Raw genomic sequence first — 26716 nt, 5'->3', positions numbered from 1 at the left:
TTTTGAGTGCTGGGGTTACAGGTGTGTACCTCCACACTCACCTTCTTTTCATTGATTATTTATGTTGCTTTTCTATTTTCTGTTTCATTTGTATCCAGTCTTTGTTATTTCTTTTCTGCTAGTTTTAGGTTTATTTTGTTTTTTTTCCCCCATGAAGTTAGGTTATTCAGATCTGTAAATTTCTACCAGCACTGCTTTTGCTGCATTCCATAAATTTTGGTTTGTTGTGATTTTGTTTTCATTCATCTCAAATTTTTCTAATTACACTTGTGATTTCTTATTTGACTTGTTTTACAGTGTGTTTTAATTTCAATCAATGTTAAATTTTTTTTTCAGTTAGCCTGTTATTGATTACTAGTGTTAATCTATGGTCATTGGAGGAGGTGTTTTATATGGTTTTAGTCTTTTAAAATATTAATGAAACTTGTTTTATGTCCTAACATATACTGTGTCCTGGAGTATGTTCCATGTGCACTTAAAGACTATATTATATTCTTTTTATGTGGAGTTTTCCATACCTGTCTTTTGGTCTACTGTAGTTGGTCTGTAGTGTTGTTTATGTCTCATATACCCTTATTTTCTGTGTGCATGTTTTGTCCCATAGTAAATGCAGGATGTTAAAGTCTTCAGCTATTATTCTAGAGCTCCTGTTTCTCTATTTGATTGTCAATGTTGGTTTCATGTATTTTAAGAATCTGTATGAGGTGCATGCATATTCATAATGGTCTATGTTCTTGATGAATTTTTTTTTAATTTTATTTAAGGAGAAAAAGAAAAAAAGCAGAGAAAGGGTACAAGTTATACCAATTTACAGAAAAAAATAAACAGTAGGAAATTACTAGTTAATGGATTATATATTGTCATCTTAGAAATAATTGTTCAAGTTACAGAATTAAAGCTTATAAAGTGGACATTCCAACAGTGAGACTGCAAATAGTTTTGTTCAATGATCCAACAAAACTCAGTAATATCATTATCTATCTTATACACTTAAATATACATGCAGTTATATCGTTTAGAGCACTTTCTTTTCCTCTCTTTTGCACAATGACAATTACACATTTTGGGTTTTGTTGCTCCCACAGTTCTTATTATTTTTTTGGAAGAGAGTAGAACCAAATGTGACATCACAGAACAGAGTCAGTCAAATCAAAAGGGTGGACATAATAGATAATGTAAAAGCATAATACAAGGTGATCAACAATGGTTACCATAATGCCTCCCGCTATCTCTAATAGAATTGCCTGTATCATCAGTTATAATAAAATTGAACAAAACACTAAAGAACAAAACCGGCAAAACCAAAACATTGGAGACATTATAGGTCTTCAAAAGTAGATAATAGTCAACCAGAATGGGCGTCATAATGAATCCCACTATCTTTACAGCTGTTGCCTAAACTTTCGAACCTGGTACTATCAAGCAAAACAGAATAGAGGGACATCAGTCAAAACAAGATGGCAAGGGCTTTAAATCAAGATAATGGAAAGTCAAAGTGGGTTACTATAATATATCCTGCTATTTTTTTATTTATTTTTCCCTTAATTAAAAGGATAAAAATAAAAAAGTAAATAATAAAATGGAGATTGAGATAAAAGTGGGCATAACAGCAAAACAGCGCAGATCAAAACATAACCATTTAAGCAAAATAGTGTTTCACCACAAGATAATCCCGACATAAAAGTAGTTACCATATTGTCTCTTTCCTTGAAATCTTTGAGTATAACTTCGTATACTGTAGCATCAAATATATCAAAACAATGTAAAACCATTTAAGAGAATGACAGTATTACGGGGTATTTAGAATCAACTAACAGAAAATGAACAATGGTTTCTGTATAATCTCCTTGTCTATAAAAGTTTTTGCTTATACTATCATACATAATAAAATCCAATAAGATACAACCTGTTTAGATCAATGGAGACAGAAGATATGTTCTTGATGAATTAAAGACATCATTAGTATATAATGCTATTCTTTGCCTCCTATAACAATTTTGACTTAGTTTATTTTGTCAGATATTACTATAGCCACTCCAGCCCTCTTTTTGCTTAGTGTTGTTATGAAATATCTTTTTTTCAGCCTTTCGTTTTTAACCTAATGGTTTTGATCAAATGTATTATCTCTTATATATGCTATACAATTCAATCATTTTTTGCTGCGTTTTGTCTCAGTCTCTGCCTTTTTATTGGTTTTAATTTGTTTGTTTAAAGTGAATGCCTATTACAAAGAGCTCATTCTATTTTTGCTGCTTTTTATTTTTGTTGTTTTTTATTTGTATGTTTTTAGTATGTAATAGTCATGTTAATACTGGGAAATTGGTACATATATGTAACATATCTTAATAATTTTTATCCCTTTACTTCTACTCCTATTCTCCCACTTCCTCCAGATCCCTTTCCTCAACTTCAAAAAGCCTGCCACTTAGAGACAGGGTCTCACTAAGTTGCCCAGGCTGGCTTGTAACTTCTAGGCTCCAACGATTCTCTTGACAGCCTCCTGAGTATTTGGAACTACATGTGCATGCCACCTCACCCAGCTTCTGTATGTTGTCTATATGACTAGTATTAAATCATTTTGGTTCTTCACACACATACTTTATTGCTTTGTTTTATGTTTAACTAATTTTTGTGGTTTACCAATTTGATTCACTCATTTCCTTTTTGTTTATTTTAGTTCTTTTCGTAGTAATTACCTGGTAATTAAAATTAACATCCTAACTATGACAATCTAGTTTGAATTGATGCCATTTAGTTTCCACAGCACACAGAAACTTGGTTTCTGGACAGTCTCAATTTTCCCCAATGTGTCATAAATTATATTTTCATGCATTGTATTCCCACTGACACAGATGAATAGCTAATTGTCTTATGTTTTTGTCTTTTAAAGCACTTAGAACACAATAAGAGAATTTTATGTATCTATGTTGTATACTGTGCTGATTACCAAACCATAAAACTATTTTAGAAACCACAAATATAATAATCTAGGCTTTTATGTTTTCATTTGTGTTACCATATTGGTATTATTTCTTCTTTCAAGTTACTTTCTATTGTCTTTTTATTTTAGCCTTCCGGACTTTGACTAGCATTTCTTAAAGGGAAAGTATATAATGGCTTACTGTCTCAACTTTTTTGGGAATGTCTTATTGTGCCTACTTCATTATGTATTCTTGGCACCTATGACAAAAAACAAGGGTTTATTTCTGGGCTCTCTTCTGTTTTGTTGGTCTGTATATCTGCTACGCCAATACCACATTGAGTTAATTAATATTGTTTTGTGGGGTTTTTTTTGTAATGGGAATTAAACTACGCCTTCACACTGAGCTACATCTCCAGCCCTTATTTTACATTTTATTTTGAGACAGAGTCTTGCTAAATCGCTAAATTGTGCCCGGGATGGGTTTAAACTTAGAATCCTCCTGCCTTAGCCCCTCAGCCTCTTGTGATTAGAGATGTGAAACCCTTATCTTTTTAATGAACGTATTTAAATATATTTTCTTTCAGTGTACAGATTATATTATAATCTACATTCTCTCTTCTTGAATGGAATACCTTTTGCAAGTCACTTTGCACATAGCATCCTTAACCCTCACAAGTTTGTAAGACAGGTGATATCTTTTATGGATGAGGATTTTGAGATTTAAAAAGTTACACTAGGACACTAGTGGCTCAGTACAGGATTTCAAAGTAATTGTTTGACCCTGAGGTATGGTGGCTTTCTACTATACCACTCTTCTTTCTATGAGGTGGAAAACTTTTTAGACCCACCAAAATAACAGTAATGGCTATAGTAGGTAGGACCCTCTTCAAAATACTGTGTTAACCTGATACATTTATTTATTTATTTATTTTGTACTGGAATCGAACTCAGAACCTCATGTTTGCCAGGCACACACTGTGCCACTGAGCTAAATCTCTAGCCCTTGATACATTTCATCTGGGGGGGGCAATCAAGGACTCCTCTTTTTTTTTTTTTACATTTTTTTTGTCTTTTTCTTTTTTATCAGTACCAGGGATCGAACTCACGACTGCCTGCTTGCAAGGCAGGCGCTTATGCCGCTGAGCTAAATCCCCAGCCCCCAAGGACTCCTCTTTTTAAAATTTTTTTAATTTTAATTTTTATCTTTTGGTATTTTGAGACAAGGTCTCGCTGTATATTCTAGGCTGGCCTTAAACAAACTGTAGCTCAGATTGGCTGTGAACTTGGGCAGTTCTCCTTCCTCTGCCTCCCAAGTACTGGGAATACAGATGTGTACCATCACGCCTGGCTAGGAAATTTTTTTAAGAAGTCAAGAAGCAAGAGTTTTATAAGCCCTTTTGATCAATGCAGAAGGCCCGAACACAGACTCACTTTTCTACATAGAAGCCATCTGGGAAGAAATGTAAGACTGGATTCCTCTGACGAAGTAGAATTCTTGAGAAATTTGAAGCTAATCATTAGGAGCAATGGATTAGTGTGATTTGGGAGAAGTTCTCACTATTACAGTTCTCTTCTATTTTAGTAGTGGCATCAAAGTTTGATTTCATGAATCGCATCTTTCTACATGTTCCCATTAAATCCTATGTGTGTTGATTGTGAGGAAAGAATATGATAAACTGTGTTTGTTTGTATTTCTGTTCGATAAGATTCTTGTACGTATGTGTTTTGTCATTCTTATCATGTAGCTCCAGTAATTTTATTCCCAGAGCAGTCCAAGTAGTCTTTTTCTTCTTGTTAATGTATAGTAAATGTGCACTGTTAATTTTTCATTCATTCAGCGAACAAAGAGGACCTGCACTGTACTGTAGTAGACTCCCTTAATATGAAATCAAATAATATGTATCTCTGCCCTCATGATAAATTAGGTGCAATAGGTTTTAATAATACTGTATAACATGTCCATTACAGATATGTAGAGGATGCTGTGGATATTTGAATAAGGCATCTGAATCAGATTAGGAGAATAAGGGAAGGCTTTTTGTAGGAAGTGGATTTTGAAAGGCGAGTGAAATGACTCATGAAAATACTCACCAAATGAGTGAATGAAGTAGAATTAGTTAAATATGGGACAAGGACTTTTGCAGCAAGGATGCAAAGTTAGAAGAGGCATAAAATGAGATAATCAAGGACTCTTATAATTGAGTATGGATTGTGTTAAGGGTAGGAGAGTAAGAACTGAAGTACATATTATTTTGTCTTTACTCTTTTGTATGAGATCTCAATTTACCCTGCTTTTACCTCTCCATGCAGTCTACCCTTCCTTGGAGTCAGATGATGATGATCCTGCTTTGAAATCTCGACCTAAGAAAAAGAAAAATTCAGATGATGCTCCATGGAGTCCTAAAGGTGATCCTTTTATTCTGTAGGGGTTATTTGGGGGGGGGAATAGATTAGAGGTTGGAAGGATATTTAATGTAAGACCAGGTTCAGTTACTCATTTGTTTGTCCAGGAAATATTTGTTATGTACAGGTATCATGTTAGGTGTTAGAGCTTAAATGATCAACATGGCACAGTTATTTTATATAATCACTCCAGAAAAATCAGAAATAAATATTGTTTTTGATGTTATATGACTTGACATAAAAAGAGGAAGATCCTGAACAGATTTTACCTTCTTTACCTTCTTGTACTTCTGGGAACATATTAACGCCATCATCCTAGCTTTCTGATAATTTCATTAGCAAAGAGGGAAACTTCTGCTGACTGTTGAGTTCTCTGCAAGGCTGAAGACTGTTGCTTTATGGATAAGCTGTCTCTGAGGAAGGAAGAATAATGTTTTGAGTTGAATGTGGAATTTAGAGGGCAATAAAATAAGTTTCTCAATCTCATTGGCTCAATGATTTTTTATATTGGAGGATGGTGTATCAGTTAGCTTCTGCTGCATAAAAACAACCAAAACTGAGTGACTTCAAACAAAAATAGTTGATAATTTGTTATGATTCTCAAGTTTGATTGAGCTGTTCATCCAGTTTGACTAAACTTGACTGGGACTGAATGGTGTAAAAAGTATCTGGGATCTAACTTGGATAGGTAGGGCCTTTCTCTTTATGGTCATTCATCCATCAGGAAGCCAGCTCAAACAAGGTGGCAGAAGGCTTTGCAAGAGCAAGAAAGGAAAGGATATAAACAGTTTTGAAGCCCCTGCTTGTGTAATGTTTGCTACTGTTCTATTGACTAAAGCAAGTGACATAGCCTTAATTCCACAGCTAAAGAAGTAGGTTACATTTCTTCAGTCACATTCTACTTTCTGCAGAACTCTACTTTGTGCAAAATTCTACTGTGGAGATTGCTAGGATCTTGGTGCATGTGATTCTCAGGCAGTAAAGGACTTGATGTTGCCATTCAGCATTATTGAACTTTTCTAGTGTTTGGTTGAAGTTGGGACAGCAGCACAGTCCTAGGAAGTGCTCTTTTAGTCAATTGACTTTTTTTAAAATCAGACTTATTTTCTCCTATGATTTCTAGTTTTACTTTCTCCTGTCAAAGTAGATTCTTTTGATTTGTATTATAAAAAATTTATGAAAAAATATTGAAAATAAAGGAAATCATGAAGGGGAGACTGCTTGTCATGTTGCCACCCCAGAAGCAGCCACTGTTTACATTTTAACATATTTCCTTCTAGTCTTTTTTTCTATGCATTTTTTTCTTTTTGCAGTTGGAGTAGTTACTGTACATGCAGTCTTATCACCTAGCCTTTTAAATTTTTTATCTTTTAATCAAAGACAGCATCGCAGCAAATAAAATGGTATAAACAGGTTTAGGGTGTAAAGTAGTATTCTTCTGCCCCTGTTTTCTCCACTTTTCTTACCTGAAAGATAGTCTCATAGGTTTCATTTTCCTAGTAAATATGTCTAAAACTGAGTGTCATCAAGTACATAGCACCATATTTTGACTTACCAACTCAAATTTCTATTTCTCTTTTCTTTGACTTCTGGTACCCTTACTCTTCTTTGACTTTCTTCGACTTCTGTGCCCTTACTTTTTTTCTACCCTCCTAGCTTTCTACATGCTATCTTTTTCAGTTATACCATTAGCGTTCTTAACACATATATTGTCTTGTTATTAATACTTTTCACTTATTAAAGGTCGACTCTAAAAATTGAAGACTAATAAATACATATGGACTTTTAAATCAATATTATAAGAAAGTTCCTATGGTATTGTTGATAAGTAATATTTTTTTTTTTGTCTTTTTCATTTTTATCGGTTCCAGGGATCGAACTCACGACCGCCTGCTTGCAAGGCAGGTGCTTATGCCGCTGAGCTAAACCCCCAGCCCCGATAAGTAATATTTTTGATGACTAAAATTTCAGTGGAAATATCTGAAATACCTAACTGCTTCTTTGATTTAGGGCATTTAGGCTATTTTTGAATTTGTAAATTAGTGATAATATTTGGAGTGAACATCTTTATATGTAAATATACCTCTGATACTATACTTAAAATCGATCTTCATGAAACAGAAGGGCCGAAGTATATGAAGATAAACAGTAAAACATTTTCCCCTCCTGTTCTACATAGCCTTCCAACTTCCCACTTGCAATTAAACACTGTTACCAGTTTATTTTTTGAGATATAGTTTATGCCAATACAAGGAAATACATATACATGATTGCTTTTCCTTTTACTTTATTCAGTTGGAAATGTACTTTTATGCTGTGTTTTGCTTTCTCACTTACTAATACATTGTTTACACTCCCATAAGCAAAGCTTGAGAGTACCTAATTCTGTACACCTTTGCCAACAATTTGTTAATAAGAATGTTTTAAAACTCTTGATATACCTTGCCAAATTGCTTTCTAGAAAGGTTGTACCAATTTACATGCCTACAAGCCATGTTGTAAGAATACTTGTTTATAAAATGCTTGCAAACATTGTTCATCTAAATTAGAAATAGTGTTTGGTTATAAGTAACAGGAACCTTGAGCATACTTAGAGTGTGTTTAGTCATATGTGGTTATAAGATGGCTACTGCATATCTAGCATTGGCATCTGGGTAGCAGTTGGGAAGGGGAAAAGCAAAAGGAATAAGGAGGCTGAATATTCCCTCTCCCCCAAGAATTTTAAAAACATCCTTGGTTGAATGATATCATGTGGCCAAGAAAGTCACAGAGTCAGATCTATAGTTTCTATCTAGGTATGAGAAGTAATCAAAATATACAGTGAATATTTAAAAAATTTATTGTAGTAAAAGATATATTGCTATTAAACTTTTCCAAAGCTGAGTGTGGTGAAACATGCATATAATCCCAGCACTTCAGAGATTGAGGAAGGAGGATTGTTATCAATTTGAGGCCAGTGATGGGTTAGTGTATTCAAGGCAAGTTTGAACTATAGCAATACCCTGTTTTAACCCCCATACAAATGTCCCACCAAAAAGATATCCCGCACATCATTCCCCCTTGCTTTAAAAATACTTAGCACATTGTTCTTGCCACTTTCTAAAGTAGTTTGAGAAGTTCTGTTTCATGGATGTCTGTAGGAGGTGTGATAAATAATTTGAATGTACCTGCCTAGTGCCATTCAATAGTAGGACAGGCTCAAAAAAACATTTCAGTGTATCCTCATCCATCTTGTTTACCAGACCTGGAACTGTGTAATTTCTTGCTATTCCCTAAAGTTAAAAATTACCATTGAAGATAAATGATCATTTTGAATTTATTCAGGGCATGTTCAGAGTGAGAGGGAGTGTTTTGGGGAGGATGAATGGCAGTATGTCATTTACTGTCTTAATATTTTTTTTGGTCTTTTTGAGACAGGGTTTCACTATGCAGTTTAGGTTAGCATTGAACTGACTTTGTATCCCTAGATGGCCTTGAACTCTCAGTGATCCTCCTGCCTCGACATCCTGAGTACTAGAATTATAGACATGTGCTATCACATCCGATCATTACTCTCACAACTTTTTTGCGGGGGGGTCTTTTTCATTTTTATCGGAAGAAAATAAAACCAAACAAAACAAAGCAGAATAAACTCAATCAAAACAAAACAGTGAAAGTGATTGAGGACTTCAAAACAAGATAATAAGAAATCAACATTGGCAGCCATAATGCCTCATTATCTTCAGAACAGCTGTCTATACCATCAGACATTAAAATCAAAACAGAAAAGAATAAAACCAATAAAAACAAAACATGAAAGTGATGCAGGATTTCAAAACTAGATAATAGTAAATAAACAGTGGCTACCACGATGCCTCTTATTATCTTCAAAATAGCTGCCCATACCATCAGTCGTAATGAAAAAAAAAAAAAAAAAACCCAGAATGAAACCAATCAAAACAAAACAGTGAAAGTGATACAGGCTTCAAAACAAGATAATAGGAAATCAACAATGCCTACCATAATATATCTTTTTATGTTCAAAATAGTTGTCCATGCCACCAGATATAATAAAATTAAACCAAACCAAACAGAGTAATACCAATCAAAACAAAGCAATGAAAATGATATAGGACTTTAAAACAAAATAATAGGGAATTACCAGTGGCCACCACCTTCCCTTTTTAGACATTTCATCTCCTTTCACTTTCATAGTACATTGTACATTTTAGATTCCACTAACTTCTTCAGTTCTTTGTACCAGGGTGACAACATGATGTTCACCTATGTGAGTCTAAATCATTTCACTCAAGAGCATGATCTCATGTTGCATCCATTTACCTACAAGAGCCTCATGATTATCCTTCTATATAGCTGAGTATCTTTCCATTGTATAAAAAATGTCCTACCTTTCTTATCTATTCTGTGGTTAATGGGCAAGCTATCCCTACTCTTTTCTGGTTCCGAATCACACAGAGCACTATTTTCTCCTTTGATTTTCAGTCTATGAATTTCCTTTTGAGTTACTGTGTTTCTTGTCTACCACATATTGATGGATCTTGTTCCTTGATCCCACTCTGCCTGTGTTTATTTTTGGTGGTGAAATGAAGTCGTCCATATTAATGGTTTTGGCCAATATGTACTGGTTTGTCTCTGCCTTGCTATTTCCCTGCTGTTGGCTCCCTATTTTCCCCCGCCACTCAACTGTGTGTGCTATTTGGTGATCCCCTTCTACTGCTGTTCTTTGAACTGAGGTCATTTTTCTCTCTCTCTAGAATATCCTTCAGTACTCTTTTTAGGCTTGGTTTGGTTTTCATGAATTCCTTTAGTTCTTTGTCATAGAAGTATCCTATTTCTCCATTAATTTTGGAAGATAGTTTTTCAGGGTACATAATCTGAGTTGGAAGTTGTTTTCTTTTAGGACTTCAAATACTTCACTCTAGGCTCTTCTTGACTTCATGGTTTGTGTTGAGAAGTCTGCCATGATTCTGATGGGTTTTCCTTTATAGGTGATGTTTCCTTTCTCTAAGAACCTTTAATATTTTGTTCTTGTGTTAAATTTTTGGAATCTTGATTATTATATGTATGGGTATACATATATTTTGGATATGGCTAGTTGTAGTCTTATATGTCTCACTTACCTGCATGTCAGTCCTATGCTTGGGAAGTTCTCTCCTATTATTTCTGTAAATGACTTTTGCTTTTTGGCTGACAACTATCATTTTTAAAGTATTTTCTTTTACGTTGTCTTGCAGCCAGTTGAATTGTTATTTCCTTGTTATTTTAAAGATATCTTTGCTTTTGCAATCACTAACTGCCATCCTGTCTTCAAAGTCTGAAAGTCTATCTTCAGTTTCTTTGAAATGGTTTTGTTGGCTTTCAGTGGAATTTTTAATTTCCTGGATATCTCTTTAAGTCTGTTTCATGCATTCCAATTATTCTCTGTATTGTTCATTCCAGATTTTCATGCACCTCTCCTATGCACCTCTTTTTTTCATCTATGTCTTCTCTAGAGATGCTCAGCAACATTTTCATTATGATAGTAATTTCTTCTTTTACCTGACTATTTTTAAATGATTTCTTTTTTTATTTTAAAGAGGGTAAAATTAAGCAGAACAAAACAGATCATAAGGAAACAATTTTAAGAAACAGAAGTTTCAAAGCAAGACCACTGGAGATCTTCACTGTCTATTATATTACCTCTTGTTTTCTTCCAAATAGTTGCCTACATCTTCACACACAGTGAATACATTCTGAGCATTATAGTACTAAACTAATCAGAACAGGATGGTGAAGGCTTTTTAGGTCTTCAAGACCAGACATTAGGGAAGTTAACAATGGCTGCCATAATGTCTCTCATTCTCCTTGAAGTAGCTGTCCATATTTTTACGTATGCTGAAATTAGACATGAGACTAGACTAATATCTCTCTGAAGAGAGAATAATAGTATTGCTAAATTTTATATCATAATCCTACATAATTAGCACTGGGTATCTTAGTTTCTCTTCAAAGTATCTGTTCATTACATCATGCATTATATAATCTATTCTTGTAAACTGTTTAGAAATTCTCCACATGCGTGAATCTCTACATGTATACCTATCCTTTCTGTATTATAGGGAAAAACAGATCAAAACAAAGTCCTAGTAAAGCATGAAACGAAAAAGACCTAAAACCACAATATTAGGTAATCTGCAGTAGTTACTGTGTTGTCTCTTGTTATTTTCAATAGAATTGTCTACATCATCAGACATAATATAATTGAACATAGCATTACATAGCAATTTTAATAAAAACACAACATTGGAGCTGTTGTAGGACTTGAAAAGCAATTAATAATTAAACCGGAATGGGTATCTTTTTACATTTTGTCATCTTCAGAGTAGTTGCCTCTACTCTTAGACTTGATACTATCAAGCATACCAAATTTGAATAAAATCAGTCAAGACAAAACAGCGATCTAAAAAAACAAGCTTCAAATAACATCAGTCATAGTAAGACAATGTAGTAATACAGGGCTTTAGTTTAAGTTAATAGGGAATTACAGATATTTACTGTAGTATATCCTGCTACTTTTGGGAAAGCTGTGCCCTCATATCTAGTATGAGTAGACAGACTGGAACAAAATAAAATCAAACTAAACAGAGCAGTAAGACTACTGTGGCTTTTAAATCCTGATACACTATTAACAATGTCCTCTGCTTTCCTCTTTTAGACAATTCCTCAAATTTCCCTTTCTCAGGATGCTTTGTATATTTTGGGTCCCACTAACTCCTCTAGTTTTTGAATTAGAGGTGCAACCCATTATCTATCTAAGTGGTGTTGAATCTTTTTTACCCTTGAGCTTGATCTTGAGCTGTATTCCTTTACTTACTAAAGCCTCAAGGTTTTCCTTTGTTATAGCTGAGTAGTTCTCCATTGCACAAAAGTGTCATGACTTTCCAACTAGTCTGCAGCTGCTGGACGAGTTTTCCCTATTTCTGTCTGGTTCCCTGTCACATAGAGCATTGTTTTTTCATCTTTGACTTTCAGTTTATTAACCTCTTTCAGGATGAGTATGTTTCCTATTCAGAGCATTTCAATGGATCCTATCTCCTGATCTACTCTGCCTGTGTTTCTTTTTGTTAGTATATCAAGGCTATCTGTATTAGAGATTATAGCCCACTTTCTCTGCCTCATCTTTGATATTCTGTTTTTCTGCTATTATTTGTCCACTTTTCTTCTTCATTCCACTGTCTGCCCCATTCATTGAGGCCTCTCTGCCACTGTTGTTGGAATCTTGGTATTTTTTTTCTGTCTCTCTCTAGAATCTCCCTTCAGTATTTTTGTAGGGTTGGATTGGCGCTACGAACTCCCACAGTTCCTCCTTGACTTGGAAACATCTTGTTTCTCCATTAATTTTGAGAGAGAGTTTTTCAGGGTACGTCAATCTGAGTTGGAGGTTATTTTTTTTCTCAGGGCCTGGTGTACTTCACTCCAGACTCTTCTTGATTTGATAGTTTGTGTTGAGAAGTCCGTCATTATTTTGATGGATTTTCCTTTATAGGTAATCTGCTTCTATTCTCTGGACACATTTAATATTCTGTTCTTGTGGTGAATTTCTGGGATCTTGATTATTATATGTCTGGGTGTAGATCTGTTTTGGTTGTAGTTGGTTGGAGTTCTGTATGTCTCCTTTATCTGGATATCATTTATTTTTCCTATGCTTGGGAAATTTCCTTGATTATTTCTGTGAATAGCCTTTGTAATTCATTTGTGGTTACTCCTGCTTCTTCGCTCACATTTTTTATTCTTAAGTTATAGATCCTCTTGTCATCTTCTAGCCTTTGAATTGTTACTTCCTGGTTCCTTGTTATTTTTAAGAAATCTTTTCTTTCATGATCACACTTTGCAAATCTGTCTTCAAATTTTGAAAAAGTAATTTTAGTTTCTGTGAAGGCATTTTTCCAGCTTTCAATGGAGTTTTCAATTTCCTGGTAATCTCTTTGGATCTGTTTTATGTATTCTAGAGTTAGTTTATATTCTTCACCAAAGGTTTCTCTTCTTTTTATGGATTCCTCCATTCCTCTATCTGTGTCTTCTTGAGAGGGGCTTAGCATTTCCTTTATTAACCTTTTTATATCTTGCCTCACTTGGATTAGAATTTCAGTTTTAAGTTCGTGTATGTGGTCATGAAGGCATTTATGTCCACTGATATTGTCACCAATATTGCATGATTGCTGCCCTGATTCTCTTCTGTATTTATTTCTCCTAGACTTATTTTCCCAGGGTCAGTGGCTAGAGGCTTTTTCTTATTTCTTTCTCTTGTCATGTTTCTGGTTTCTTTCAGACAGGTGTATGGTCGAGCTCACAGGCCCTCTCTGTATTGCTTACAGTTTTTCTAAAGTGTGCTGGCTGGGTGCTTGCTGTCTTCCCCAGTTTGCTGTTATCTGAAGTGCACACAGGGACTTGATATGATTTCTTTTACAACCTAATGAAGTAATTTGTTTATTTCAGTTGCCATCTTCCCAGAAATTTCAGGTGTGAGATTTGTACTTTCTTCCATGTCCATGTCTCTTGGACTTGTTCTGCTTGAGCTGGAAGGCAGAGATTGATTGCCTTTTGCTCCTTCATCTTGACATTTCCCTAGGTTCCTCTGGACAAGTGGGTTGTGGCATCCTAGGTGTTTCCCAAGTTGGCTCCCTGTCCACAGTATAGGTGGATGGATTAGGCACCTGGGTTTCTCCTCACCCAGGTACCTGGGGAGGCAGTGAAATGCGGGGTGGGCCTCTTCAGACACTTGTCACTTTCCAAGTTATGGCTTACTGGTTCTCATCACCTGCCCACACTGGCTACACGTCTCTTGAAGGTGATGGCAGCCAGTGGGCTTGCAGGAGCAGGTCTTGCTATTGCTTCTGACCCGCACTGGCTATCCATGGAAGATTCCAGAAGGTGGCCCGTGTCCTGTCACAATTTAAGATTTACTGTATTTTCCAGTCATGCTTGGCATATTGTTATCCCACAGAATAAGAGTTTTTGTTAGTAAGCAGAAAAGGGAAAGTTTCTTTTTTTGTAAGTTTTCTTTTTTCCTTTGCCTTTTTATGTTGTGAGTCTTTAAGCTTTTTAAATTTTCCTGTTATTACAGTAAGGGAATAGTTGTGAATGTTCATCTATATCTTGATATATAGATATAGATGTAGATTTCCCTTTTATATATAGTAAGCAAACAGTTGTGAATATTTATTCATCTATATCTTGATATATAGAGAGAGACAGATATAGATATAGATATATAGATACTCCTCCAGCTCAGTTTACAATGGGGTATATTGCAGTACACTTATTTTAATTTGAAAGCATTTGAAGCTGAAAATGGGTCTGATAGTACTAATCATCATACCAAACATTAGCTTAGCAACATAGTGTGCTAAGGATATCTATTACTTTTTTGCCTTTGTCAGCATGTGGCTTTCTAAGGGTGGTTTACTTGTTGCTGCCACCTGGCATTGAGAGAGAATATTGGACCATATATGACTAGGTGGAGAAAACATCAAAAATCAAAATTTAAACCGTAGCTTCTACTTAATGAATATAGTATTACTTTTGAACCACTATAAAATGAAATCATAAATCATTGTTACCTCACAACACTTGTATATGTGCACACATGCACAAATTGCTTACATATACAATTTGCTTATGACACTTCTTTTTCTGTATGAAAAATACGAGTATTTCTGTCACATGATTGTGACAGGAGCAGGCCTTGCTATTGCTTCTCCTGACCTGCACTGGCTATCCATGGGAGAATCCAGAAGGTGGCCTGTGTCCTGTCACAATTTTTAAATTTAAGTGTGAATTTGTTACTTTTCTCACTGCTACAACAAAATACCTGACACAAGACTGGGCACAGTGGTATACACCTATAATCCCAGTACTCAGGAGATTGAGGCAGGAAGATCATTGCAATTTCGAGACCAGCCTGGGCTACAAAAGGAGCTCAAGGCCACCCTGAACTGCATAGTGAGATGCTGTCTCAGAAAGACAAAAGAAAATAAAAAACAAAAACAAAATCCCCTGATACCCAAAAGTTAAAGGAGGGGAGATTTATTTTAGTTCACGCTTTGTAAAGATTTCAGTCCATAGTTAAATGGCTCCATAGAGGAGAACAGTGCATGGCAGGGTAGACAGAGAGCAGCAGCAGTGAGCTTCCTTTTTCTCTTTATGTTCCATCCAGGTTTCAATCCTCGTTCATGCCACCCCACACCTGGCCACTAACATATGTCCTCAATTCAGTGTCACACACCTATAGCTCAATCATCTCTAAAGAGCTCCACCTGTGAGTGCATGAAGCTTTGAGGAGATGTCTAAATATAAACCACTACAGATGTTGATTTCTTTTTTTCAGCTGTTGATTTCTTATTCAGATAGCAAGTGATTAACATCCCTCTAGTTTTTTGCATTTTTCAAAATAGCTAATGTTTTAAACTGTCTAGAATTATTTAGCATATGATATTGAGCAGAGGATCCATATTGGTTTTCCCCCTATATGTGTAACTTTTGGTACTAGAATCATATTCCTTCTAAGCTGAAGTGTCTTTTGTTACCATATCTGCAGACCTTCTAAGCTGAAGTGTCTTTTGTTACCATATCTGCAGACAGATACATATCACTGAGAATGTCTATTTTATACCATCAGTCTTCTGACTTTTTTTCTGTTATCTCACTTAGTGCCTATTTATGACCAACAGAAACACAAGACATTCCCAAACCTTCCAAAGTGACACTTACATCACTACAAATAAAGAAATACATTCTTAATATGAAGAACATCTATCCTAAAGCAATATGATTAAATTAAACTGTAGAGCCAAGAAGGTTTAGTTGGCACCCATGGACTTTTGGTTTTTTTTTTTTAATTTTATTTAAAGAGAAAAAAGGCAAAACAGAAAAAAAGAGTAGAAATAATACATAATTTCAAAAAAATAAACAGTAACAACTCACTAGTTGATAAATTACATATTGTAATTTTAGAAATAGTTGTTCAAGTTACAAAATTAAAGCCTACAAAGTAGACATTCAAACAGTGAGCCTGCAAGCAGTTCTGCTCAGCGATCCAACAAAAACTTAGTAATATGGTTATTTATCTTACACCCTTAAACATACATGCAGATATATCCTTTAGAGTACTTTCTTTTCCTCTCTTTTTACAATAGCAATGATACATTTTGGGTTTTAATTCTGCTACAGTTCTTATTACTTTTTACACTAGAGACAATGTAATATTTATAAATATGATATTTATTTCACTTATGAGGATAGTCTCAAGTTGCCTCCATTTACCTATGAAGGCCTCAAGATAATTCTTTTTTATCGCCAAATATTATTCCATTGTATAAAAATACCACATCTTTTTCACCCACTCTGCAGTTGATGGGCATTTTGGTTGTTTCCAAGATTTAGCTATTACAAATTGTGCTGCTATGAACATGGGTGCACATATATCACTGTGACATGGCCTTTTCAGTTTTTCTGGGAAAATACCTAGGAGGGAAATAGCTGGGTTGAATGGAACTTCCAATCCTAGTCTTCTGAGAAATCTCCTTAGTGATTTCCATAGTGACTACACCAGTCTACACTCCCACCAACAGTGGAGCAGTATTCCTTTTTCTCCACAGCCTCGCCAACATTTGTTATCAGTTGGTTTCTTGATGGCAACTATTCTTTCTGGAGGAGATGAAATCTCAATGCTGTTTTAATTTGCATTTCTCGAATGACCAGTGACGGTGAACATTTCTTCATGTATTTCTTTGCCATTTGTATATCTTCATCAGAGAAATGTGTGTTCATCTCAGATGTCCATTTTTGGAGACGGTCTTTGAATTTGATGGCTTGATGTTTTTTAATTCTTTATATGTTCTAGATGTAAGTCCTTTGTCTGAAGAGTTGCCAGCTAAAATTCTTTCTCATTCTGTGAATTTTCTTTTCACTCTGTTGGTGATTTCTTTTGAAGTGCAGAAACTTTTCAATAATATGAGATCCCAGTTGCTGATTCTTCGAAGTGTTTCCTGTGCAGTTTGCATTTTATTCATGCATTCTCTTCCTATTCCTATGTCTCCAAGATTTTACTTACTTTGTCTTCTAGGAGATTTAGTGTTTCTGTTTTATTAGATCTTTGATCCATTTTGACTTTAGTTTTGTGCATGGTGATAAGCATGGGTCTATTTTTAGTCTTCGGCATGTGGAAAGCTAATTTTTACAGCACCAGTTATTAAAAACGCTATCCTTCTGACTTTTGGATTCTTGAATGTCCTAAAATTATGTGAATGCATGTTTATAGATATGTGTATTTCTCTAGGTAGAGTTTTATCACATTTTCAAAATGAGTCAAAAAAGATTGAGTCATCATAATAAAGGAATTCCCAGTAGAATCAAGAATAAGACAAACACATTGTTTAACACTTCTATTACATAGGATTATTGTAGAAGTTTTAGGCAGTACTGCAATTAGTAATGAAGCAGAAGTAAGACTAACTGTTGGAGATTAAGAGACCAAATCATTGCAAGTTAGAGAACCCTCCTGGTTGGAATGTTGTTCATTTTTGTCTATCATTTTATCTGTAGCACCTTGCATAGTACCTAGCATTTGGGAGAGATTCAGTAAGTATTTGACAAAAGAAAGAAATTATGATTGTCAAATATATAGGGCAAATAGAGTTACAGTGTGATTATATATTAGAAAATGCTAGAGAATTAAATATAAGCTTCTAGAACAAACAAGAAAATGCAATAAGTTGGGTGATTAATTGATATAATCTAGGTATATAAAAATCAAGAATTGCTATATATACTGACCTATGTAACCACAATGTACTGAGAAAAAAGATTCTACTGACAATAGCAATAATTATGTAAAACCCTCAAGGATCATATTAAGAAGATACATGTAAAATCTACATAAAGAACATTTTGAGACTTTACTGAGGAACCAAAGAACATAACATACACCATGTACTTTATTACAAAATACTATAGTTAAAGGGTCATTTCAATGTATAGCTTTAATACTATTGTAAAAATCTGAATGAAATTTTGTGGGGAGCTTATCCTAAAACTGATTTTTAACGTGAACAGATATGATTAGCTTAAACAATTTTGAGATAAAAAAAGTAATTGAAAAGATATTTAAATATACTATAGTGCTATAGTAATTAAAGTAATGTGGTTACAAGCAAAAGACTCCTCAATACTTTTCCTTCTAAAATAAATTTTTGTTGTGAAAACTTTTAAACAGAATCAGAGATGAATACCATGAACTTTAAAATATTTTGTCACTCAAAAATTAATAATTAGCATTTTGCTCTATTTGCTTCACCTTTTTAAATTTTAAGTAAAATCAAGACATCATGACATCTCCAGTTCTTTGTTGATGTTCTAATTGTTCTGTCCATTATTGAAAATGACTATCAAATTCTATAATTATTATTGGTTCATCATTTAGTTGTATTTTTAGTTCTGAGTATGGGATCCAGAACCTGGTATTTGTTAGGCAATGTTTATACGCTCTTGATAGCTTGATCCTATTATCATCATAAAATGTTCTTGTGGGTTGGGGGTATAGTTCAGTGTGAGGATATTTGGATGTAGTTCTGAGCACCACAAAACCTTTCTTCTTTTTTCTACTAAAAATTTTGTCTTAAAAGTCTGTAGGTGTTCCAGGTCTTATTTCAGTATTTTTGTGGTGAGATTTCATTTTGATACGTTCTGTAGTTCTTTAGACATAGTTTCTTTAGCCTTTGGACCCACTTAAAAAAGCTAATTTATAATCTTTATGGGGTAAGTCACTCTTTGTTTAGAAAGTCAGTGGCAGTTTGGATGTCTGCGTTCTTCCCATATATGACTGTATGTTTTATTCTTTTGTATGTTTGTAATTTTTTTTCAAAATCAGACCTTTTTTAATTTTATGGAAAAAGTTAAAATTTCATAACAATATGATAGAATAACAATAGTTAACACAATACACTTCATTATCTTTAAAGTAGTTACTCAGAGTACAAGATACAGACAAAAATTTCTCCAATCCATATAGTGCAAACCTTCCTTTTCTGTAAACTAAGGAACACTAGTAATATAATTTAACTTGCATTTTTTCTCCCCTTTCACTTTTTGTCCTTTCCCCTTTCCCCCATCCTAGTTCTGTTTTCCTTTTTAACAGTTTCTTCCCATTTCACAATATCTATTGTACATTTTAGACCTTATTTACTCTTTCAGTTTCTCACACCAGAGAAACAATACAGTCTTTATACATGTGAGTTTGATTTATTTCACTAATGATTATGGTCTCAAGTTGCATCCATTTACCTACAAAAGTCTCAAGTATATCCTTCTTTATGGCTGAATAGTACTGCCATTGAATTTAAAAATCACATTTTTTAAAAACCCATTTCTTTGTTGATGGGCATTTGGGTTGTTTCCATGATATAGGTATTACACATTATGCTGCTATAAAAATGGATACACATGTATCACTGTGGTATGATGTTTTTAATTCTTTTGGGAAGATACCTAGAAGGGGAATACTTGGGTTGAATGGACCACTAGTGCTAGCTTTTTGAGGAAATTTCAATACTGATTTCCACAGTTATTGCACCAGTCTACACTCCCACCAACAATGAAGAAGGGTTCCTTTTTCTCACAGCCCCCTCCAGAATATGTTATTGGTTGAATTTTTGATGAGAGCCATTCTTTCTGGAGTGAGGTGGAATCTCAGTGTTGTTTTAGTTTGCATCTCTCAAATGACCAACTATGTTGAACACTTCCATATTTTTATTTTCCATTTGTATTTCTTCATCTGGGAAGTGGGTCTTCATCTCAGATGCCCATGTTTGAATTGGGTCTTTGGATTTTGGGGCACAGATTATTTTCAGTTCTTTATATTTCCTAGAAAAAAATCGTTTGAGGGAAAATTGGCAGAAATTTCTTCCCAATGTGTTAGTTGTCGTTTTTACTTTGTTGGTGATTACTTTTGTTGTGCAAAAGCTTTGTAATAAGATGAGGTCCCAATGGTTTATTCTTTGAAGTATTTTCTGTGCAGGTTGGGTTTTGTTCTTGAACTCTATGCCTACACATATGTCGTCAAGATTTCTGCCACTGTCTCTTGCAGTAGATTTAGTGTTTTAATATTTAGATCTTTGATACATTTTGACCCTAGTTATAGATGTGGGTCTAATGTTAGTCTTCAGCGTATTGGGAACCACTTTTTCCAGTACCGTTTGTTAAAGGAAGTTACCTTCCTATGAACATGTTTGGTCCCTTTATCAAAGATAAAGTGGCTGAGTATGTTTGTACTTGTGTCTGCATGCATCTTTTATTCTGTTCTATTAATCCTCAGATCTGTTATTTTGGCAGTACCAAGCTGATTTTATCACAGTACCTTTCAAGTCAGGATTAGTACCTCCTCCTTGCCTTTGTTGCCCAGAATTGCTTTTGCTATTCTGAGTCTCTCCTGGTTCTAAATGAATTTTAGGAATGGAAAACCAGACATTTTAAATACTGTGGGAACTCTCGAAGTCAGATTCTCCTTACTCTGCTTTATTGCTTTATTTATTTATATTTAGATTTATTGCTTTAAATGTTCCCAAGCCAATAGCCTAGTGCTTGTTAGAGGATACCTTCAATAGTTAGTCAAACAATTTACAACTCTGCCTTTAGTTTTCACTTTGCTTAGTGAAAGCTAAGCAAAGTAACTTTTATTTCTTAATATCACCTAATACCAAATTCTCATTTATGTTTTCCCCAGTTATTCCAACAGTATCTTTTATAGCTGTCTTATTTTAACCAGAATCCATTCACAGACTATACATTGCATTTAATTATCTCATTCAATATTTTAATTTTTTATTATGATAGATTTTAAGCAGAAAAATGTAGAATGATATTACATAAAAACATTATTATCTTTTGTCTTATTCTTTAATTTTATTTTAAAGAGAGCAAAATCAAACAAAATGAAACAGTGTAAAGCCAAACAATGACAGCAATACAGAACTTCAAAATAAGATAATAGAAAAATCAACAATGGCTACCATAATGCCTCATGTTATCTTCAAAATAGCTGTCCATACCAGAATACATAATAAAATCAAAACAGAATAGAATAAAACCAATCAAAACAAAACAATGAACGTGATATAGGACTTCAAAACAAGATAATAGAAAATCAACACTGGCTACCATAATGTATCTTGTTATCTTCAAAATAGCTTCCCATACAGTCAGACATAATAGAATCTAACAAGAAAAAACCTGAATAAAACCAAACCAGACAAAACAATGAAAATGATACAGGACTTCAACACAAGGTAGTAGGAAATTAACAGTCTCCTGCCTTCCTTTTTTAGACATTTTCTCTCCTTTCACCTTCACAATATCTGTTGTACATTTTGCATCTCACTAACTTCTGTTTTTTTTCCTCTAAATTTTGAAGAGAATAAAACAGCAGTAAAAGAAATCAAAACTGATAAGAGTAGGAAATTTACAATAGTTACTATATTGCATACTGTTGTACTCTAAATAGTTGTTGGGCTTTAGGCTTGCAAAGTCAATCGAACAATACAGTTCCTTTAAATTAACTGGTTGCTCGTGGAGCAAGGGGAGGCAGCTGTTCTCTCCCTAGCCCCTGTACTGGCAGGCTCACAGGCTGGGGCTTAGCTTCCATCTTGGCTCTCTGAACAAAGATCATGCTGGATTTCACATCATGCCCCTATGGAATCAGCACTGGATACCTCAGTATCTGTTTTTCTTCAAAGTAGATGTTCATTTCATTGTGCATTATACAATCGATTCTCATAAACTTTTTAGAAGTTCTACGCATGCAATAGTCTCTACATGTATACCTGTCTTTTCTGTATTAGAAGGAAAAACAAAGGCAGAACAGGACAAAACAAAACAAATTCCTAAAAAAACATGAAATAAAAAAGACAAATAACAATAGCAAAGAGCCCAGAACACTGAAAATATAGGCTTTTAAAGTAAGGTGATATGAGCATAACTAGGGTTATGATTCTGTTCTGTTATTTATTCGCTAATTTTCTGTCTAGTTGTGTCTCTTTGTGTCCTGTATCATTTTCATTGTTTTGTCTGGTTTGGTTTTATTCAGGTTTTTTCTTGTTAGATTCTATTATGTCTGACTGTATGGGAAGCTGTTTTGAAGATAACAAGATACATTATGGTAGCCAGTGTTGATTTTCTATTATCTTGTGCTCTTCTTGACTTCATTGTTTGTGTTGAGAATCTGCTATGATTCTGATAGGCTTTCCTTTATAGGTGATCTGTCTCTTCTCTCTAACAGCTTTTAATATTCTATTCTTATGTTGGATTTCTGGGATGTTGATTATTATATATCTGGATGTAGTTTTATTTTGGTTATGGGTATTTGGAGTTCTGTATGCTTCACTGATCTGCATGTCAGTTTCCATTCTCATGTTTGGGAAATTCTCAGCTATTACTTCTGTAAATAGCCTTTTGATATCATTTGTGTTGTCACCTTCCTTTTCATTTATCCTTATCAATCTTATGTTGTTTTTCTTTGCATCATCTTGCAGTTGTTAAATTGTTATTTCTTGATTCCTTGTTATTTTTAAACGATCTTTCCTTTCCTGTTCACTAGCTGCAATCTTGTCTTTGAGGTCTGAAATTCTGTCTTCAATTTTGATGAAGCAGTTTTGTCAACTTTCGATGGAATTTTTGATTTCCTGTGTATCTCTTTGAATCTGCTTCATGCATTATTTGTTTCTTCTATTGTTCATTCAGAGTTTCCATCTTTTTGAATTGTTTCTGTGATTTTTTAATTATGTCTTCTTTAAATGTGTTCAGCATTTCATTACATTTATTATTTTTTCTTTTACTTGGGAGACTGTTTCTGATTTGAGTTCTTTTATAGCTTCCCAGAGTTGTTACTTTACTTCAGTTGTTATCATTTCATGTATTTCAGATGTATGTCTCCTAGGCTTGCTTGGGTTGGGCTTGAAGTTTGAGATTGCATTTTGCTGTTTCATTTTGTCATTTTCCTATATTTCCAGGTTTTGAGTGATGTTTCAAAGCTTCCCCTGTGTTCTGGGAATCACTTGGCCCACTTTTGGCTCCCAGGACAGACAGCAGGCAACTGCCATCCACTTGGAGTTCACTGGGTATGGGCCAGTTAGGCCCATGGGGACTCCTGTGTGTCCTCCTGTGATTTGAGATATGGGGTGTAGTCTTACTGCCTTGGAATGACATTCCAAGGCTTTTGTGTGTGCAGGGTTTCAACCTGTGCATGCTCAGGGCCCAGGACTTGATTTTGCCACATTTTATTCATCTGTCTTTTCATTGCTTTAAATCAAGCTTCAGATATTATATAATTTCCCCCTCGTATTTCAGTATGCATTTCTAAAAATGTACAGTTTCTTACCTAACCGTAGTCATGTTTTCATACATAAAAAAATTAATGATTACCTAGTAATTTTTTCCCCCGAAATCCATTTTATTTCAAGGAGAAGAAGAAGAAAACCTAAAGCAGAATTTCAAAACACATCAATCAAGGGGAACAATGATAGATACATTGTGCAGTATCATCGTCAAATCGTTCAGCCAAAGCACAAGACATCTGCATTCAATTGTTGGAACAATACCGGCACAAATATTTCTCCTCAGTGAAATCAGAGAAATCAGTAGTACAACTATCTTAACAATTTTTATATACATATACATATGTTGTTTCAAAGTTTCCAGCTTATCCTTCTTTATGGCTCAGTAGTACTCCATTGTATAAAATACCACCTTTTTAAAAATCCATTCCTCAGTTGATGGGCATTTAGGTTGTTTCCAAGACCTAGTAATTCTTTTGTGTTATCTAATTCAAAGTCCTTAATCTAGTTTCCTAATTTGTTGAGCTATAAAAGTTATTTTTACAATGATTTATTTTAAATCTGTATCTAAACAAGATCCACATGACATTTGACTTTCATACCTTTTAAGTCTCTCTTAATCTAAAATAATTTCCCTTTAAGAGATTAGGCAGTTTTAAAATATTTTTTGCTTTTTTTCTTATGGCATTATTTAACTTGTTTCTGTGTTTCCTAAATACTGGAAGTAACATAAATGCCTTGCTCTTTAAGAACTCAGGTGAGACTGAATTTTCTATTACATCATATCAAGAGGCACATGATAATATGCTCTATTAGTGTTACTAAAGTTAGTACTTAGGTATACTAAGGTAAGGTGGTGATCTCCTGATCTTGCCACTGTGGAGTTAGGTTGTATTCTTGTGTTTTTTTTGTTTTTTTTTTTTTAAATCAGGACCAGGGATCGAACTCATGACCATGTGCTTAAAGGCAAGCGCTTATGCCGCTGAGCTAAATCCCCAGCCTCCTAGGTTGTGTTCTTAAGACTAGCAATTAGCTTGTGAAATAATACAGTACTTTGGTTCCATGTGAATATCCAGTTCTCTATAAACAGTTTCATTAGGTCTCGAAAACTTGTGATTTTTTAATTCTGTCATTCTTTCTACATTCATTAGCTAGCATTCTTCTGTGAAAAAGAGCTGTCCCTCATTACCTCAGGCTATTATTGTTTATGCTGAAATATACTTCCTATTGAAAAGATGGTATAAGTAACAAATTTTTAAATTTAATATCATTAAGGCGCTATAAAAGAGCTATACAAGAAGGTGTTCTTCAGGAACTCATAGCCTGGTTGTTAGATAAAACACATCAACATTGATGAGGCCAGGTGGTATGTATTCTTTTTATCAAGTGATTTGCACAAATCATAAATTCAGTGAAAGGAAGGGTCAGTGGGACCAACGTGGTCCTAAGGGTTTCGCAAGGGAGATTGCTTTTGGCACATCTTTAAAGGATAGACATGTTTTAAATAGGCAGACAAAAGGAAAAAATGTATTCTAGACCAGTGGTTGCAAACTTATTGCACACATGCTGCAGTGGGCTGATATCACTAAAAGCTCTAAAAGGTTTGTATGGAAGGTAAGCATTTGTAAGGAAGGTAAGCATGAATGCACATGGAGAGAAAAAGGACTTTACATACTCTGAAGGTCTAATACGGAAGTCATCTGTCTGGAGAAGCTGAGAATATGAGTGTCTTAGCCTATTTTCTGCTATTATAATACCATAACTGGGTAAATTCTAAACAATAGATGTTTACTTGATTCATGGTTATAGAAGTTGGGAAGTCTTAGCATGCTACCAGCATCTGAGGAGGGCTATGTGTGACATCATTCCATTACAGAAGTTATTACATGATAGAGGCCAATGATGAGTATGTAAACAAACAGAAATCCCTCGTGTATAACCCACTCCCACAGGAAGAGCTTTAGTCCATTCAGGAGGGCAGTACATTAATTACTTCCTAATACCATTGAGTGACAAATTTTCACATGATTTTTAGAGAAGACATTAAGCGAAGATGTAGAAATAAGGTAGGTAGGCCAGAAGCAAAAAATAGAAACAACCTTAAATTCCAGCTCAGGCATGTTTATTTTTATGCTTTAATCAGATGTGCTTTGGGTATTTGTAAACTATCTTTTTGTCTCATGGGAGGCAAAATCTGACTTTGTGAAAAACTAGAAGACAGATAAGAACGACCTTTGGAGAAGTTGCAGACTGACAATATAGTTGGCCTGCAGATAAATGTCTTAAAGAGTGACAATTTACCTTATTTCCCTTGTAGCTCGTGTGACTCCAACCCTACCCAAGCAAGACCGTCCTGTGCGTGAGGGGACCCGAGTGGCCTCCATTGAAACAGGGTTGGCTGCAGCAGCTGCAAAGCTGGCTCAGCAGGTAAAATGCTCAACACCAAGAAATAGTGCTGCTATTGCTCTCTGTTTGACAACTTTCTACTCAGACCTCCAGGTTAATTGGATCCCACTATTATGGCATTGAGGAGTGGATAATCTTTGGTCTTTATCCTTGGAAATATTCTATCCTCTCCTATATCCTTTACATCCCAATTCTATGCCAAACTGCTACCATAGGTTACCTGGTTAACATGATTTAGTATGAAACAAAATAATGGACCAGAAAAAAGCCCTCACTGATTTCACCTGCCTTTCTGGGTATTTAAAAGTCCCTCAGTCCTTTGCTCTCAGTTGAAGTCAGAGGGATTGTGCAGCTGAGTACATTTAAGTTGTCAGTCACTCACCAATATTGGAAATAGATCTGTTTTTCTAATAAAAGAGGTTTTCCTTGTTCTCTTTCTGAAACACTACCTCGAAATTCACCTCCTGCTTCTCAAGAAAAATCACCCAGTTTTTTTTGTCCTAAAGGATCAAATGTTCACTAGATTCAATTTTATGTGTTAGCATTACAATTTACAGACTTATTTGACATATGTAATGTAATCAGAAACTCTAGGAGCATTTGGAGGTGAATCTTCTGGTTC

The 26716-nt window shown here is 34.7% G+C and overlaps 1 protein-coding gene across 8 annotated transcripts in view; it reads left to right on the top strand.

Annotated features, from left to right (window-relative positions):
• Phf8 (PHD finger protein 8) overlaps nt 1–26716 on the top strand; it is a 147530-nt gene that overhangs the window by 107243 nt on the left and 13571 nt on the right. For all 8 annotated transcript variants that reach the window (XR_010046551.1, XM_023561305.2, XM_063245936.1 and 5 more), the window contains 2 exons: nt 5234–5329; nt 26006–26115. Coding sequence is in view for 7 of the 8 variants with exons in the window: in XM_023561305.2 (XP_023417073.1) it covers nt 5234–5329; nt 26006–26115 (206 nt within the window). In the remaining variant the exon portion in view is untranslated. The remainder of the gene's footprint in view (nt 1–5233; nt 5330–26005; nt 26116–26716) is intronic.

This window comes from Cavia porcellus, unplaced genomic scaffold (assembly GCF_034190915.1).
Source record: "Cavia porcellus strain 051 isolate PalLab524CR breed Dunkin Hartley unplaced genomic scaffold, mCavPor4.1 scaffold_3, whole genome shotgun sequence".
In the NCBI taxonomy this organism is placed as follows: domain Eukaryota; kingdom Metazoa; phylum Chordata; class Mammalia; order Rodentia; family Caviidae; genus Cavia; species Cavia porcellus.
This window is presented reverse-complemented; position numbering and strand designations above follow the sequence as displayed.